The 18,832-nt window shown below is 34.4% G+C and overlaps 2 protein-coding genes across 8 annotated transcripts in view; one reads left to right on the top strand and one right to left on the bottom strand.

The window, feature by feature from the left end:
- The window catches only part of lepr (leptin receptor), an 847,758-nt gene that overhangs the window by 721,777 nt on the left and 107,149 nt on the right, over positions 1–18,832 (top strand). The window lies entirely within an intron of this gene.
- wwc3 (WWC family member 3) overlaps positions 1–18,832 on the bottom strand; it is a 109,248-nt gene that overhangs the window by 34,741 nt on the left and 55,675 nt on the right. For all 7 annotated transcript variants that reach the window (XM_087255811.1, XM_087255810.1, XM_087255812.1 and 4 more), the window contains 2 exon segments: positions 2,298–2,427; positions 62–193 (listed from right to left, as the gene is read on the bottom strand). In XM_087255811.1, the coding sequence (XP_087111937.1) occupies positions 62–193; positions 2,298–2,427 (262 nt within the window).

The following is an 18,832-nucleotide window of genomic DNA, read 5'->3' as shown; positions in this document are numbered from 1 at the left end:
TGTACAATTAAACATTAAATGATAGAATCTTGAGTAGTAATGAATAAAACAGAAGTGAAACCTCTCCCATGAGGTCCGTCTGGCAGCCGGCGTCCGTGTATTGTTGAACACTGCAGGAATCAGCCAGGCTTTCTGCATTATTTGTCACCTCATTAATGGAGTCACAGAAGTTCAGCGTCAGCTTGGCAAGGCTCTGCAAACAACAGGCCACAACAGAGTGATATTATTCATACTGGTGAGCACTAGATGGCAGCATCTCCTAAAATAAAAGATGTTTCAGTGGAACCTGAAGGCATTGAAATTGCTGGTATATTAGCAGAAGTATCAAAGTCTATTCGGTTTGTTTTGGTGCACTCACTGCACACGCTGACTTATGTAGACAATATTTTACCTCTATGTCATGAAAAGATGTAAGATTAAACAGAATGACAGTTATTGGATACTGTGAGAACTGACTGGAAAGGTGGGTTTTAAAGAGCTGAATTGCAATGACAACAAAACTGTGGAGATGCAAGTTCATAAATGTAATTTTATATATATAAATGAGGGATATAATATTGGATATTGGATTAATATTGGAACTAAAACTTTTCTTGACAGAAATACAACATTTGAACATGTATCTATTCACATAAAATGTATTTACAAATAAATAAATACTACTACTACTATTACTACTACTACTATTAATAATAATAATACATTTATACATATTTGTATATAATATATATATTTAATATTTGTATCCATTTCTTAGTGAACATAGGCAATGTATTTTGTGCATTTAAACAAAACAGCTTTATTAAACAGATATATTTATTCAAATAATATTTTAGTCACCAAACATAACTAGAAATTGAAAGATAATACAATCAAATTCAAGCAAAATATTGCAAAAAAAAAAAAAAAACAGCCTACTGTAATTTTAACTAAATTTGTAAAAAAAAAAAAAGATTTTTGGTTTTCTTGATTTTTCCTCTTTTTAAAATTTGTATTTACTTTTTTTCTATAAAATAATTTTGGGTGTACTAGTTTTTGGACAGTTATCGTTAGTTATTTTGCCAGATTAGCTCCAGATTTGCCTTCAGTACTGATTATTCTAATGTATATGCACAAATATAATATCGTATAGCTCCCTTTTAACAATATGAGTTTAAAAGACAAACTTGTGAGGGGTGTACTTATATATATAGTTGAAGTCAGAATTATTAGCCTCCAGAATTATTAGCCCTCCTGTTTACTTTTTCTCCAATTTCTGTTTAACGAAGAGCAGATTTTTTCAACAAATTCCTAACATAATAATTTTACTAACTCATTTCTAATAACCGATTTCATTAATCTTTGCCATGATGACATTAAATAATATTTGACTAGATATTTGTACCGTGGAAAAGTCAAGGACCGTGGAAAAGTCAAGGTTTTAAAACTGCCAAAATTCTCCACCTTCATATATATATATATATATATATATATATATATAAATATATAAATATGTGTGTGTGTGTGTGTGTGTGTGTGTGTGTGTGTGTGTGTGTGTGTGTGTGTGTGTGTGTGTGTGTGTGTGTGTGTGTGCGTGTGTGTGTGTGTGTATGTATATGAAAAAAATTTTCCCAGAACTTTTAACGCATTGTACTTTAAACTTACAATCACTTTTAAAGAACAAAAAATGAATCAAAATAACAAAGAAATGTATATATATATATATATATATATATATATATATATATATATCATTTGAAAACTGATATCAAACTATAATAAAACAAAAAGAGTAAGTAAATGATAATAAAAAAATAAAAAATATATATTAATAAAAATGAAAACCAAGTCAAATTATTAAAACTGAAAGTTATAGAGTCATAATAAAAAAAGTTATTTCTTCTTCTGTAACTCCGTTACCTTGGTATTGATTTAAATGCATATATATTTCATTTATAATTTAAGTACTAAATCAGTTAAAATGATGTGCCACAGTAAAAATAAAATGTTATATTGTTTGCAAAATTACCTTATAGACCTTATTTTATTATATATGTGCACAAAAATTAAGTAAACAACACTGAAAATAAGAAATGCTGGATAATTTAAATCCAAATTAGATAACATTTGATTATATCAATTGAATTTAAAAAATCCTATTACACCCAGAATTAGGTTGAAATTAACCAGCACTTTGTTAAGTGAAATAAATCTATTAATTAATCTAAAAAAATTATGATAATAACAATAAAAAAACAAATATTTTCTCTTTGAAGGGAAACCCTATGAATAACATGCTTTTATGATGTCTGTCTGACCTGGATGAGGTCCTGCCTCTCCTTCTCGCCAGTGCTGATGGCCTTCTTAATGCTGCGGAGCTCACTGAAGATGGCCTGTGCTTCATCTAACTTGTAGTTGGTCTGACTGCTGGACATCTTCCGGTCAATTCTGTTTAAAGCACACATAAAAACAAACCATCAACATCTCTGTTAAATATTGTTACTGAGTATAAAACAGAAGAAATGTGTCTATTTCTTTTTTTAACACAATAAATTGCTAGAAATAGTCTAGTATGAGCAGATTAAATCAAGTACTGATATAGTTTAGACATTTGTCGCTGCACAGATGAATCCTAAATGTAGAATGACATTGTGTTTCACCAATTGCTACTGTGTGTACATTCAAAAACATCTAAATAAAGTTTAAAGCACTGTTTCTTAAGTAAACCTTTTTTGGTCACGCTCCCGTTAAAAATCTATATAAAAAGATATTTATATCAATGAAGTATTTATAAATGTTAAAACTGTTAAACATCCTTCTATCTCTCCTCTGTGTGATAGATGCGATGGCGCAGTCGCCTATGGTCATACATTCTGGTCCTTTCCAGAAGTATCTGAATTTTGGACTATTCCCAGTCTTTTGAAATGGACATTAAAATTGATGCGGAATTAGCACTGTTTGAATGTTCAGACCAGGCTCTTATTTGGCCTAAACATCAATAGCTTTCTCTTATGTTTGGTATGGTGCTGGCCAAGAGAGTGATTCTGATGGAGTGAAAATCCACAACACCTCCACTTTTTTTTTTAAATGGTTAGCTGAAATGGTTTCTGCCCTCAAGCTGGAAAGGCTACATTTCTCTAGATTTAGCAAACAGAAGCTGTATGACAAAATATGGGGCCCTTTCCTTAGATGTATAGGTTAATAATGTTTCTCTAATTAATGTTTTTGGTAATGTTTTTTTTCTCTCCCTCTTTTTTATATGTCATTCTATTTTGTTTCTTATTCCATTAGTCTGGCTGAAACTTTTTTTTAATGGTGCTGTATAATTGCTGTAGTGTCTGCTAGTGTTTTAGTGTATGTTCCAATTAGTATCAGAGAATAACACAAAGATAATTTAGTTAACATATATACTTGAGGTACACTATTGGTGTTATGTTTTTTTTTTTTAATAAAACCTATAAATAAAGTAAAAAAACGGAATGAAGTGTCTAGGCCTAATACTTACAGAGGTGATTGGACATAAAAGTGAAGTAAAAATTAGTCAAGGCATAAAGAAGCCTAAGCATAAAGCATGCTTAATTGATCTACCTATAATACATTTATTTTTCTTTCTTTCTTTTTTTTTTGTAAAATATGCAAATTGACAATTAAATAGATTTCGCATAATTAGATTTAAAGATCAGAGAAAGGCAGTCAATACATGCCCACAGACACTCCCTCATCCTTAAAGTTGTCAAAAGGGCTTTGAACATTTAGTTAAGTAAACTTTCTGAAACACAGCACCTTATAGATCATAGGTCTCAAACTCAATTCCTGGAGGGCCGCAGCTCTGCAGTTTTGCTACAACCCTATCAAACACAGCTGATCTAAATAATGAAGGCGTTCATGACTCTTTTGAACACCTCAATTATTTGAATCAGCTGTGTTTGATAGGGTTGGAGCAAAACTATTCAGAGCTGCAGCCCTCCAGGAATTGAGTTTGAGACCTATGTTATAGCAAAGACTATAGATTACACAAGACATTTCACTCATATCTTTTTGAATGGGGAAAAGTGTACTGTCAATATGGCAAATAAAGCCCTGCCTACTAGTACAGGAGCCAACTATCTATCGCTATAGACTGACGATACGCTGGGGGAGGGGCTCTGACCAGACGCGAGTTTCTGCTGATTTTGTGTGATTTGGACGTTTAGAAATGAAACTAAAGGGACAGTTGCTGTTACTTAATTTTGTTGGTGATTCCTAATATGAAATTCAATCGTAAGCTTGGCAAGCAGTTTTGGAGAATTTCTTGTTTTCCCATTCAAACAGAATGCCCAAGCATACAAAGAGGCATTTCAAAGATGGCCGCCGAGAGAAATGACTTGCCTTAAAGCGACTTTGGTTATAGATCCTTTGCAATTTGCATATTAACCATCCAGAGCAGAAATGCCCAACCTAGGGGCCACGGGCCAAAGTTGGCCCATGAAAACCCTTGATTTGGCTCCTCAACCCATCTGAGAAGAAAATAAAAATGATAGGCAGGGCTGGGGAATTTTACAGCGATCATCTTTTCTAATTTAATGTAAAAAAAATTTTGTAACTGAATCAGATTTTAAAAATATATAAATACTGACACTCATCAGATACAAAACTATGCAGCTTTGGCTAGCATAATTCCATTCTGTTATAAACGGGATTTTTTTTTTTTAATTTTTACTGTAATAAGTTCATTATGCAATTACAAATTACAAATACAATGATCTTTCTATATTTCTCAACGGCTTTAAATTGTATCTAGCAAATTAGATAATTGTATTATAACATATAAGCTGCTACACTTTTGAAAAATTTCTTTAGACAATAAATAGATTGCCTGGGTGACCAATTGTCTTAGCTCTAGAATCCAAAAGGTTAAAATGGGAGGTTTTATTTCAGATAAAATATATACTTCAGTTGTTTTATCTTCATTTTTATTTATTTCATATACAAATTCTTGTATGAGTTTATTGAAAAAAAGATATATTGTAAAGTATGATGATACCGCTTTGTTGAGCCTTTTAAATGAAGAGGAGGAAGAACACGGGCCTGTTCTTTTTAGACTGGTGTGAAAATTCAAACCTTCTCCTTATTATTCCTAAAACTAATGAGATGGTTATTGATTTTAGAGAGAGAGCTAAAAAGGAAAACTCATCCCACATTAATTAATGGGGAGCAAATTTAGTTAGACAATTTGCTGGACAATAAAATGTATAAAGACTGTATAAGGAAAACAGAAACTACTGTCTTTTAATGTTGACAACACATTGTTGATCATGTTTTATAGTGCTTTCATTGAAAGTATTGCAACATTTTGTGTAATATATTGGTATGGAAATGCTTCTGAGGCCCAGAAGAGGTCACTGGGGAAGGTGGTAAGAATAGCCAGTATGATGTTGGGAATAAAACTAAAGAGCATTGACAGTATATACAAAAATAAATAAATAAATAAATGAATAAACTAAAGTATTAATCATACAACTTCCAATTGTTACCATTAGGTCGTCGATATTGTGTTCCTGGATATGTAAGAAATAGGACAAAATGATAATTTATACCTCTAGCAATTAAGTTTATACATTTCTCCTCTCTCAGTAGCAGTCAATGGCCAGTGGACAAGATATTTATTTAGAGTAGGGGTACCGTGTTTTATATGAATTCTGTACATAAATGCCAATTGTGAAATGTCAGTTGTCTCTGTGAGTGTATCCTGCAAATGAAATTTCCCTACAGGGGCAAATAAAGTTAACTAATTAAAAGTGGTTAAAACAAAGTCCTGCCTCCATTGGCTGTTTATTTTTTCCCTCTCTTTTCTGCTGATGACCCTTTAAGAATCACTGATTTAAAGATTCCTCATCCTGCTCCACTAATTATAACGAGTTACTGTAAACTTGTTTTATTTACAATAGACAGGCTGTTACTCCACCACAGCCAAGTCAACATCAGATAGTATACTGTCATCTAAATCATACAGTAGTTAGAGCACAAAATGAAAATGACAAATGCACTATAGCTCTTAAAGAGAAACAGTGAGAAACTGGAAATGGTAGACGAGAGCTTAGATTTATTAAAACTTTACCTGTCTAACAGACTGGTTAACCATTTAGCCATGCTGGAATAATATTGTTTTAACTTAAACCAGCGTCTGCTCTCAAAGGCATAATAATTAGGCGAGTGAAATTGGAGAGCAGCACATTAAAGCTCTGTCAGGGAATGTCTGTCTTCTAGAGCACCAAAGCACTGTGAGATATATATGCTACAGGGGTTAATGACTGAAACGCTGTACATTGCGATGAGATGGCATTCTAGAAACAAATAAACTGGCTAGAAATGCCAGTCATTGGCTTCTTTTACATCAATTAATATTGAACGATTTGTTTTACAGTGTGCCATTGCAGTAAAAATAACAAAGGGGTAGTTAACAGAAAATATACTATTGTGAAAATAAAATGTAAAATTATGATTACATTATTGTTCCATCGTCAATCAGCATAAGTTATAACAAAGTAAAAATATCAAATCGTACTTCTTTCTGACACATATTTAGTAAAACAAAATAGGTCATACTAAATTTAATTACATGTTAAGGCACAACTTCTCTTAGGCCTGTTTAATCTAATAAGCTTTAGTTTTTAAACAGTGTTTTAGAGCGAAAACCATCTATGTCCACACTGGCGTTTCACCTAGTGTTTCTGAACAGATCTCCGTCTACACTATACTGCTGAAAATGCATATCAAATGACCACACACACACTTTACTGCTGTGTATGTGGACATCTGAGCCTCAGGTGAGAGCAACGCACGTCGGACAGTACATCAAGAATTTTCCACTGGATTTCATCTCATTATAGTTGTTAAACATATTATTTAAATCATCTTGTATCCAACAACTCTTTGGTCTTTTGAATCTATTACTTATATGTGTAATGTGTTTCGGCTGACCTATTTTAACCATGTACATTTAGAATATTGACTGATTGCTTGCCTTTATTACCTAAGATATAAACTTATTGTACGTTATACTTTTATAAAGACCATTATTGACTATTACTATTATTCAGCAAAACAGAGGGTATATTTCATATTTTTCAATGAAAATGAAAGAGGGCAGTTATGTTATAGGGTCTATTTTGTTATAAATATCCCTACAGTAAAGGTGACGGTCATATAAATATGTAGCTGCCCAACGCCTCAACATTTTTATAATCTGTTAAGTTAAAATCAAAAAGAAAATAGGCAGTTCCTTAAATCATGTTTTCATTTTATTGTTAAGAAAGTAAAACAATGTAGTTAGGGGGATGTGAATGGGGTTATAAAGTACCCTGTTCCCTTTGAAGATTTACCTGATGTGTCCTCAGGAAGACTGAACTTTGTGCACTTGATATTGAAAAAAAAGTCCCAATCAGATAGGCGAATGTCTGCAGCCATGCCACACCTCTATTTTCAAATGATCTGTTTTCCCCCATCCACACTGACATGAAGCAGCAGCGTTTAAAAACTAAAATGGCCTCTTCAGCGTTTCCAAAATGCTCCCTTTTCAGGACTAGAAAACTCTGGGGTAGTGTGAACGCAAGGAGAAACCTTAGCAAAACTTATGTGTTTTAAAATTAAAAAGTATTAGTGTAAACGGGGCCTTAGTCAACTTGAAGAAATGTATTTGTTACTGCAGTAAACAAAAAAACGTGATGTCAAATCTAGCAGAATTTTATCGATTTCATAAATTGAACAGCATAACAATGTTCAGATTAAGCTATACTATAGGCCTACTATACACATAGTATGATCAAAAATGATACACAATTTACTACATTGTAAAATAGTATCTAAGACTATTTTAATAAATTTTTAGGGGTCTTTAATTTCTCTGAGTTGATTGATCAACTTTTATTATTTTTAAGACCCCGTGGGCACCCTGTTCAAATACTTCTCAAATAATATAATATATATATATATATTGTAGAAGGTTGTACTTCTTTTAGTTTGGTGAGGGAATAAATGCAGTTAAAAACATTTAAGGTAATATTATTTTGTTATTTTTATTTATTAATATGATTTTTTTTTTTACTCCAATTGGCTACAGAAAAAACAGACGACTGTTATCTAATAATTAACCTATAGTTAAGCCTTTAAATTGCACTTTAAGCTGAAAAAATACTAGTATTTTGCAAAATAAAAATATATAAAAAATTTGTACTGTCATCATGACAAAGACAAAAAATACATAGACATTAGAAAGTAGTTTTTAAAACTAGTATGTTTAAAATGTGTTGAAAGAAACAATCTCTACATTAAACCACACCTTGGAAATATTTTTTTTTTTTTGACAGGAGGGATAATATTTTGGACTTCAACTGAGAATGACCATGACAATGTAATGCATGGTATACATGATTGTCCAGTTACTGAAGTGGATAATTAAAATCACAGGGGTGGTGGAAAGACTGAGTTCAGCATGTCTTTAATATGAGTGTGTCTGGTATAAGCTCCTGCTATAGGCCACTTCCTGCAGGTCGCCCTCCTCCAAAAGCAGGTACTGTCAGTCGGCCTGCCCTGCCTCTTCCACTCCTCCTCTGCACACAAGCAGGGCTTTGTTCCCCCCTTCAAACCTCCAACCTTTCACAGCCCAGCCTGACCAGGACCTGTGTCTGCCAGGCTGCTCCAGACCTCGGCCCACCCTATTCAGCCCAATACAGCAGCACACGACTAACTGCTGACACTGAACAGATATGCCAGCTGTGAGTCTTTAATGTGGAGAAAGAGGAACAGACAGGACAGAAGACGCGGTGACCTTCCTGAGAGTATTTAGGTTTGATTATAAATATATAACATTTCTTAAAAAGTGAGTATTATAATACAATTAACCACTCATCTAAATAGATTGGCTTAAACTAATATTATTCAAATGATTTAAAGTGTGTTAATGTGGAGTGGCTTATGAGCAGGCCCACAAGGAATCTCAGCTCAGAAAAATCCACAGAAAACTATAAGGATTTTTGCAGACTAGTGAATCTGTGTGTCTGTCCACCTTTCCGTCCTTCTACCAGTCTATCTGTTTATCAATTTACCCATGTATCTGTCTATCCATCTATTCATGTGTCTGTCTATTCGTCTGTCTATACACCTGTCTGTCTATCTATCTGTCTTTTCAACTATCTATGTATCTGTCTATCCGTCCATCCATCTGTCTGCCTACATGCCTCTCTGTCCATCTACCTGTCTGCCAACATGCCTATCTGTCTTCTGTCCATATGTCTGTTTTCCTACATTCTTATCCATCTGTCCGTCCATCCGTCTGTCCGTCTGCCTGCATACATGCCTATCCGTGTGTCCGTCCATCCGTCTGTCTTCCTATATGCCTATACGTCTATCCGTCTGTCTGCCTACATGCCTATCCTTCTGTCTATCTATCTACCTCTTTGTCTGTCTATCGGTTTATCCCATCTATCTATCGGTCTGTCTATCTATCGGTCTGTCTATCTATCTACAGTTGAAGTCAGAATTATTAGCCCCCTTTTGAATTTTATTTTCTTTTTTTAACATTTCCCAAATTATGTTTAACATGGCAAGGAAATTTTCAAAGTATGTCTGATAATATTTTTTCTTCTGGAGTTACTCTTATTTGTTTTATTTCGGCTAGAATTAAAATAGTTATTAATTTTTAAACACCATTTTAAGAAAATATTATTAGCCCCTTTAAGCTAGATTTTTTTTCGATTGTCTACAGAACAAACCATCATTATACAATAACTTGCCTAATTACCCTAACCTGCCTAGTTAACCTAATTAACCAAGTTAAGCCTTTAAATGTCATTTTAAGCTGTATAGAAGTGTCTTGAAAAATATGTTGTCAAATTTTATTTACTGTCATCATGGCAAAGATAAAATAAATCAGTTATTAGAGGTAAGTTATTAAAACTATTATGTTTAGAAATGTGTTGAAAAAATCTGCTCTCTGTTAAACATAAATTGAGGGACAAATAATTTTCTAGGGGGCTAATAATTCTGACTTCAACTGTATCCATCCATCTATCTATCCATCTATCCATCTATCTATCGATCCATCTATCTATCTATCTCTATTAGGGTTGGGCATCTAAGCTATAATGCCGATCCGATACGCATCTCGATACAAAGAATACGATCCGATATATTAGCGATACATTTGTGACATATTGCGATGCAACACGATACGATTCACACCCATATCACGATACGATGCGATATTTCAGCACTAACTAATTAGATCAAGTTTATGAGATGATGTGAAAGAGGATGCTGTGCCATTGAATGAGTTTGATTATTTATTAACCAAGCAAAACCAAGACTTTTTTTTACAAACTGGCTTTTCTCTCAGAGCCAGAGTGTCAGTTTACAGTAGAGGGCCATTTTAGAACATATAGCACATATTATTTAAGTATTTTCAAGATAAACAGAATGTATAAGTGCAATATATATTAAAAAAATATGTATATATTTGCACTCTTTCAACATAAATAAAATTAGCATTGCACAACAAGAATTGTGATTTAACTTTTCAACTATGAAAACAAGTTTTACAAAGATATATTTTGCCACTGATTATTCAAAACTTAAGGTGGTGAACTAGCAGTGTTATGCTGCTTTGAAACATCACTGTCACTGTAAACAACAGGCTAATAAAAATATAACAAACCAGCAATCTTTTTGCTGTGAGGTGGTCAAACTACCCACTGTGCCACTGTGACACCCAATTATTTTTATCATTATTATTATTAATATTATTATTATTATAATTAAATAAAAATTAACAGGAGGAGGTGTTTAAAACCTTCGTTCTCCGTGACACTAGGCTGAATATCTTTGCAGATGAACAATGCAATAGCATTCGTTATTGGCGTAGAGCGAGCAGAACTGTTGCGCATGGAAAAAAAAACTTTCAATGCTTTTCTCACCACTTTTGGAGCTGGTTGAAGCAGTGCGAAAGCCGGGGATGCAGAAACACTAGAAGATGCTTTCACAACAACACCGTGGCGCCGCTTCAAGTGAGATATCAGATTAGTCGGACTGCCCGCGTATTTTACAGATGCGCAGCACATTTTGCAAATTGCATCTGTCCTGTCATGTCGTCCATCCTTAAATCCATAATGTTGCTTGCCATACTTTAGATTTAAAACTCAGTGGGGAATAACATGTTTGTTTTGCTTCTCGCGCTTTCTGAGGGCGCTCCACTAGCTTCATCCGCACACCTGATACACTGAGTTGTAGTGTGTGCACATCCGCAAATCCGTTGCTAAGGCTTACTTTATGTAGGTCGATTAAATTATGCGCCAAAAACAGGTTGACAACACTTGTTAATAAATAAAAAATACATTCTATATTAAAAATATAAGCTGTATCTCGGAAAAATCGATGCATCTCCCAAAAACCGATGCATCTCGATTTGCTTCCAAAATTTCATTCATCCTCTGCTGCTCAACCGATGCACTCGCATCGTGAACGCGCATAACCGCGTATCGATACATATCGGTTAATCTTCCCATCCCTAATCTCTATAAATCTATCTGTCTGTCTATGTCTATCTGTTTATGTCTATCTGTCTATGTCTAACCGTCAGGCTAACCGTCAGGCTAACCGGCAGTCTATCCGCCAGTCTATCCGCCAGCCTATCCGCCAGCCTATCCGCCATTCTGTCCATCAGTCTATCCGCCAGTCTATCCACTTCTATCTGTCTATCTATCTACCTCTCTATCTGTTTGTCTATCGGTTTATCCCTCTATCTGTCTGTCTATCTGTCGGTCTATCTGTCGGTCTATCTGTCGGTCTATCTGTCGGTCTATCTGTCGGTCTATCTGTCGGTCTGTCTGTCTGTCTGTCTGTTTATCTATCTTTATCTCTATACATCTATCTGTCTGTCTATGTCTAACCGCTAGGCTAACCGACAGTCTAACCGTCAGTCTAACCGACAGTCTAACCGACAGTCTAACCGACAGTCTAACCGACAGTCTAACCGACAGTCTAACCGTCAGTCTAACAGTCAGTCTAACAGTCAGTCTAACCATCAGTCTATCCATCAGTCTATCCGCCAGTCTATCCGCCAGTCTATCCGCCAGTCTATCCCCATGTCTAATCCTTAGACTAACCGTCAGTCTGTTCATCAGTCTGTTCGTCAGTCTGTCCGCCACTCTGTGTCACTCAGTCCGTCAGTCTAACCGCCAGTCTGACCGTTAGTCAAACCATCAGTTTGTCTGCCAGTCTAACAGTCAGTCTGTCCAACAGTCTAATCGTCAGTCTAACCGTCGAACCATCAGTCTATACACAAATCTAACTGCCAGTATATCTGCTAGTCTAACCGCGAGTCTGACCGCCAGTTTAACTGTCAGTCTGTTCATCAGTCAGTTCATCAGTCTGTCCACCACTCTGTCCGCCAGTCTAACCGTCAGTCTATCCACCAGTCTAACCGTCAGTCTGTCCGTCAGTCTATCCACCAGTTTATCCGCAAGTCTAAACGCCAAAGAGCCAGTCTAACCGTCAAACCATCAGTCTAACCGCCAGTCTGAATGCCAGTCAATCTGCCAGTCTAACCATCAGTCTAACCGTCAGTTTAACCGTCAGTCTATCTGTCAGTCTATCCGTCAGTCTAACCACCAGTCTAAACGTCAGTCTAACCGCTAGTCTATCGACCGGTCTAACCGCCAATCTGTCTATTTATAAATTTTACATATAAATTTAGATTTAACATTAAAAAAAACATTTTTCATTATAGTTTTTAGCTTCTATACTCTAGTTTTCTATACTTTATATACTGCCTAAAATCATTCTGTTTATATAGCAAAATAATAATAGTAATAATAATAATAACAATAATAATAATAATAAATATCACACATTTTGTATGGCCCAACTTACAAGATTCGTGGAGTATGTTTTAAGAATACAGCTGTTAAACATTTTTTGCCCCATACAGCATGATTATTTTAGTAATTAAACAGTATATCTTTATAAATCCCTTGTAATCTTATTAACACCACCATTTTGGCTCATTCCCATGGTCTATACATGAGCACAGCAACAACGTGACTTCTACTGTGTTGCCATTTATTTTACAATAACGTATTTGATGTGTAGTTATGCTTACATATGACATGTGAACAGTCCCTTATTCTGTAAAATAAATACAATTATGAATAAATAAATTCAAAATACACAATGGATGACTTCAGATCCATAATTACTTGTTAATATTCATTTTCAAATTTCACTTCATTCTAGGGCTGGGCGATATGGCAAAAATGTAATCTCGATAATTATATTCCATATTGAAAGATAATGATATATATTTCGATAAAAGTTGTTAATGCTTCCAGATTTAAAAGAGTATCCCAACAATGACTGAAGACACAAAATTAGAGGGTCCATTAAATTGCATGAAATTTTTGGTTGATAAAGTTTGGGTGGCCAAATATTATCTCTAATATCAACGCACTTTTAGATTCACATTGTTGCACATTTCTGCTGTGTGATTGGCTCTTAGATCAATATAGAGTAAAAAAATTGCAGTGCTTATCATTGTTATTGACATAAATTTTATTGTGATTAGATATAATATCGTTTAGCGTTCCAGCCCTACTTCTTTCTATTAAAAAAAAGAAGTCTTTGGAAGATGTTGGTATGCAAAATCTATAGTACAGAGACTATTTGACCCTTTGACTAACTTTCAATGAAATGACAATAAAAAATTTCAGCGTCTGTCGACTTGAGTACTCGAGTCCATTTTCTAACAGCCCTTAACCTTGCTATTCTGGGAGCACGTAGAGTTATGTTCTATCTAAGAGATAAGGGCCCTCACTGGGATGCAGGAAGCAGAGAGGAATTTGCTGCCAGATATCTCAGTGTTTTTCGAAATGCTTTCAAGCACTTTTTGCCCCCTCCTCGTCTCTTCCCACCCCTCCTCTCGCTCTCTCGACTCCTAAGTCCTGACTCTCACTCTTTCACTGCTTATTGAGCTTTTCCTGCCTTGGCAACACACAGTCGACTGGTGCATCCTCTTCCTGAGGTGGAGTCTCCTTTTCCAGACTCTCTCACACACACACACACACACACTAAACTTTTTTTTTTGTTGTTTTAGGTAAAATTCCCCACATACATTCCTTGACTCCCAGGAAAAATCTAAAGCGATTAAAAAAAAAAAAAAAGAATCCACAAACGCTACAGAAAAAGCTCTTTATCATCCACTCAAAATATAGCATTCGATATACTATTCTATTCCATTTTAGTCTCTAAGTGCATTTTGAAAACAGTATGTTTATTGAGACCTTTTTTGATTTTTTTGTTTAGCTAACTGTTTAGTAGGGTTGTGCAATGTGAGGGGAATATCCAATTACAATTTAATATCTGCAACAGATATTGCAATTTCGATTTGATTTGCAATTTCATTTTGTAGTCAAGCTTCAGCTCAACATTCTGTATCGTAGCTTCTTACTGCTAAAACGCAGTGAGTGTTAGTTAAAAAAAGGAACTGAAAAGATATTTGATTTTCAGTTCCTTACTCCAACTTTTGTTTGTTTAAAACTATTCAGAAAAATTTTCACAAATTTTTCTCTAGAGCAAAGAGTAGTTATGGGAATAGTTATCTCCTGGTGCCTTCGTGATGTTTTTCACATGGTGTAACAGCTGCAAACAGCTCTGAAATGGTACTTTGCTGTTGCTTGCTACTATATATTTCCTTGCGCTATGGCAACAATTCTCCAACAGCTCTTACAAATGACCTGTTTTTGTTTGTTGTTTGTAACTTTGAAACCAAAATACTCCTGTATTATCGACATGCTGTTTTTCTTTAATATAAATTCGTCTATTTACGCTTCTGAAGTGGCAGACGCCATCATCCCACTTGCCTGCACTTTCCTATTTGTTTGTTTTATTGTGGGCTTTACGCATAGTTCGGTTGCGTAATTCTGATTAGGCAGAATGAAAGTGTGGTCATTCAATTGGCTAGTAAGACTGTAACACTAAGACTGAAGTCACGCATTTGCATGGGGCAATATTCTTGCAATTATTTAATCGCAACATTTTAAATCGCAATTGTGATTCGATTTCGAATATTCACACAGCCATACTGTTTAGTTCGCAGCTTTATTGAACTGAATAATATAGTGAAATTAGCTCAGGATTCACTACACTGTAAAAGAAATCTAAGTAAATTAGCACTTTCTGTGATTCATGTTTTTTTCACTTATTTATGCTTTTGAATTGCATTTCGAGATCATAATCTTTCTTCCAAAAGCTTTTGATGTTGAAAAGTTTAAAAATGACGTAAGTTTTTATCTTTAACAGTTTAAAGTGATTTATTTTCCGGGTTGGTGTTGTAAATTACAGTACAAAAACCTGGTAATAAACGGTCATATTTACTGTCATAAACTGTATATTTTCTGCATTTTTACAGATTTAATTATTTCTATATTATTTCTTAAACAATATCTTGTCACTTTTTTATACCACAATGTTGAATTTTCAACATTAAAAGTCGACAAAGCAGAGATAAAACTGCCATAATGCAATTCACAAACAGAAATAAAAACACTTCTAAATCACAGAATATGGAAACTGTTAATAAACAGATATGTTATACAGTGTAGCTAGCTATGATAAGAATAAGAACTGTTTTGTCCAAATGACTCATTCCACCTGACAAAATATTGCTTGAGTGCTTGTAAAAAATTAACACATAAAAATCTCAGAAATGGGCTGTGCGTACATGGACTTTTAATTTTAGACCGCCGGCCCCTGGGCTTCCTGTTAATGGTCATCCCATACAAAAAACGCTGCGTTTAAGATCAGATTTCTTAAAAAAAAAAAAAAAAAAAAAAAAAAGCGATCTTCACTGACTGACTGAGACATGCTATAAAGTGGGTGTCAGACCAAACAAAAAGCACTGCATTAAATTATATTTTTCTGCACCATGTCTTTAAAATAGGGAAATAAAGTTTACCACAGTATTTTCTATGCAATTTCTGGGCTAGTCTGCGGCTAATGGCGATGCTTGTGTTTAATCAGTCTTTCGTGTCTTTTTATGCTTCAACAACCACATGATTATACATAAATTAAATGACAACATCTCTGCTGTAAAAGGAACTTTATGAACCTGAAAATAGTCACATAAAGCTCTCACCGGTAGTTCATCATTGTCTAAAACACATTAGCTGTGCATATAGCCCATTACTTTTGCCAAACGATTCTTTTTACAATATGTTGTGCAGCCATATACTAAATTATGCTTAATTTGCACGCAAGAGTGACCAAACTACATCTGATTGAAACGTTTTCTCCATTTGGATCCATCTCTACTGTGCAATTGATATACATAGGATACCCACTCAGTCTTATGATCTCAGGCTAATGTGGCTTTCCATTGTCCGCCTGATGCTAAATGGGTACTACAGGCACTCAACAAAACTGAGTTTAAGAGCAATAAACTGTATATCACATGGAGCAAAGACAAAACTATTGATGTCTTCTCAGGTCTCAATGAATCCAGTGAGCCATCGTGGGAATACGACTTGGGAATCCTGTGAAAAGTGCTGTCAAATCTGTCTTAGACAGTCCACTAACCTGGGTCAGACTTGGCATTTGGTGTGTATGTGCGCTTATGCATACCTTAAGATTTAAGAATGGGCCTAGTAAGATTTAAGAACAGCAACACTTCATGGTTTATTTCAAAATGAGACCAGACTGAATGAATAAGAGTGGAGACTCCAAGAAACTTTCTCAACCAACATCAGTCAAAGATGTAATGAAGCTCATTCCAGAGGTAATTTTAACTTAAGTGGTGTGACACGATCCACTGGCACACGACACAGCTTGAAGTGACACCACTGGTGGTTTTATCAGCTAGTGTCAGTGGGTAGTGGCCTGTGATATTGACACTCACGAAGTGTGTCAATACAATGCGAGTCGCTAACAATACGATGTTTACTGATGTTTATGTTGATTGTGAACACGTACAGAATGATGTTTATCATCAGTAATATTACACGGCTCTTAAACAGTGTTGGGAGTAATGCAGTACTAAAGTAAGAGAACTACAGTAATATTGCCTATTATTTTTGCTGTCACAAAGTAATATAAAGTAGTAGTTTAGTGATGAAATTCAGTCCAAAATTAAGGGATCATTTGTTTATATACAGCCACTCAAAAGAGCCATTATAACCAAGTAAATTAGTATCGAATAACAGTATAATTATAATTTAGTCCACAGAACAAGCATAGCTCTATTTTAAACGGATAAATGAACAATAATAACGAAATGTGGTCAAACAACCGAGATATATTCAAACTCACATCCTATTCTTGTTCCCCATGTTTTTTATTAAAACAAATATAAATATGCATATAATAAATAATACTGCTTATAATAATAACATTATAATAAAAATGCAAATTGTCATGAATAAACTGAAAAAAGGCATGTCAGTAATGTTTTTTATATCTATGTAGTAAAGAATTTTTGTTACACTTCAATCCTTTATTTTTTTCACTCGTAAAGATACTTGTGTAATCATGTATTAGGCGCTTGGACTTGCATAGGTGCATAACTAACTTGCTCTGCACTGGATTTTAGACCAGCTTTAGCTTGATGATTGGCACAGTCTATTTCAGTTCCTGAAAATAGCCATTAATGCACCTTAACACACCTCCTTTTTAGAACAGAACACCCATGAGTCCACAAAGTGGCACAAATGGATTTGCTATTTAAACAACATGGTGCAAAACGTGAAAATTACAGTTGCACTGGTCTGAAAATAGTAACAAATCGCACCAAAGACGTTTTGTGCCTTATTGCACCGGGTGTATGATAGGGCCCTAAGTAGTAATAAAGATAAACTTTTAGTACATTAAGTAAAACATGATTTGTCAAAAACAGAAGACTTAAGGTACATTTAGTGTAATTGAGAGAGACAGCTATAAATAGTGAGATCCATTTCCAAAAGCGCAAACATAGAACAAAATAACATTTCAAAACGTATTGAATTTGTAAAATATTATAATTATAATACATTCTAAACATACTGACATATTAATTTAATTAGATACGCCTATCACTTATTTGCTGGAACTATTTTTTAAATGCGTTTTTATTATATTTACCTTGCCGATTTGAAAGTATTCCTTGCTATTGATATTAATTATAAGTTTATCCACAAATATCATAATTATAAAAAATACAGATGTCATAGTTCAATGACATTTTGACCACTCAACAAGGAAATGTCCCAGTAACAAAAGTATGCAGATTTCATTTAGATACAAATTTCTACACACGCACGCACGCACGCACGCGCACACACACACCAACATTACCAGGGTGTTGCTACAGTGTATGATTCTTGTCCCTTTTAACAGCATTGCATACTTTACCACTAACCCCAAACCTATGTAAGAATAATATGAATATGCTTTGAATAAAATTAAAAAATGTTTAATTCAAAAAGATATCAGCAATTCAATGTTTGCCAGCAGATTAAGTGGTGTGAGGATGTTTAATAACAGATTAGTTGGTTTTTTAGCATAAGAGGAAGCAAGCTTACAAATCAGATTGGCATGGAAAGTAGACATTCAAAATATGATTGCACTTTTCTTATAAAGTAATTTCCAACTTATTCTGGGTGGCAAATGTCAAATGATAGTAACCTCTCTGTTTAAAAGTTTGTGATCATTAAAGTGGTTGCAGTCATGTGACTTGTTTTTGAATGCTGAAGGTGGCAATTCATGAGATCAATGGGACAGACTTTACCTGGCATTCTTTTCACACAATTTTCATGTATAGTTGGTTCATTTGAGAATATGGATTTCAAGCTGTATG

Source organism: Danio rerio, chromosome 6 (assembly GCF_052040795.2).
Source record: "Danio rerio strain M-AB ecotype USA chromosome 6, GRCz13ab, whole genome shotgun sequence".
NCBI lineage: Eukaryota > Metazoa > Chordata > Actinopteri > Cypriniformes > Danionidae > Danio > Danio rerio.
Note: the sequence above shows the minus strand (reverse complement) of the source record. Positions and strands in the feature narration are given on the sequence as shown.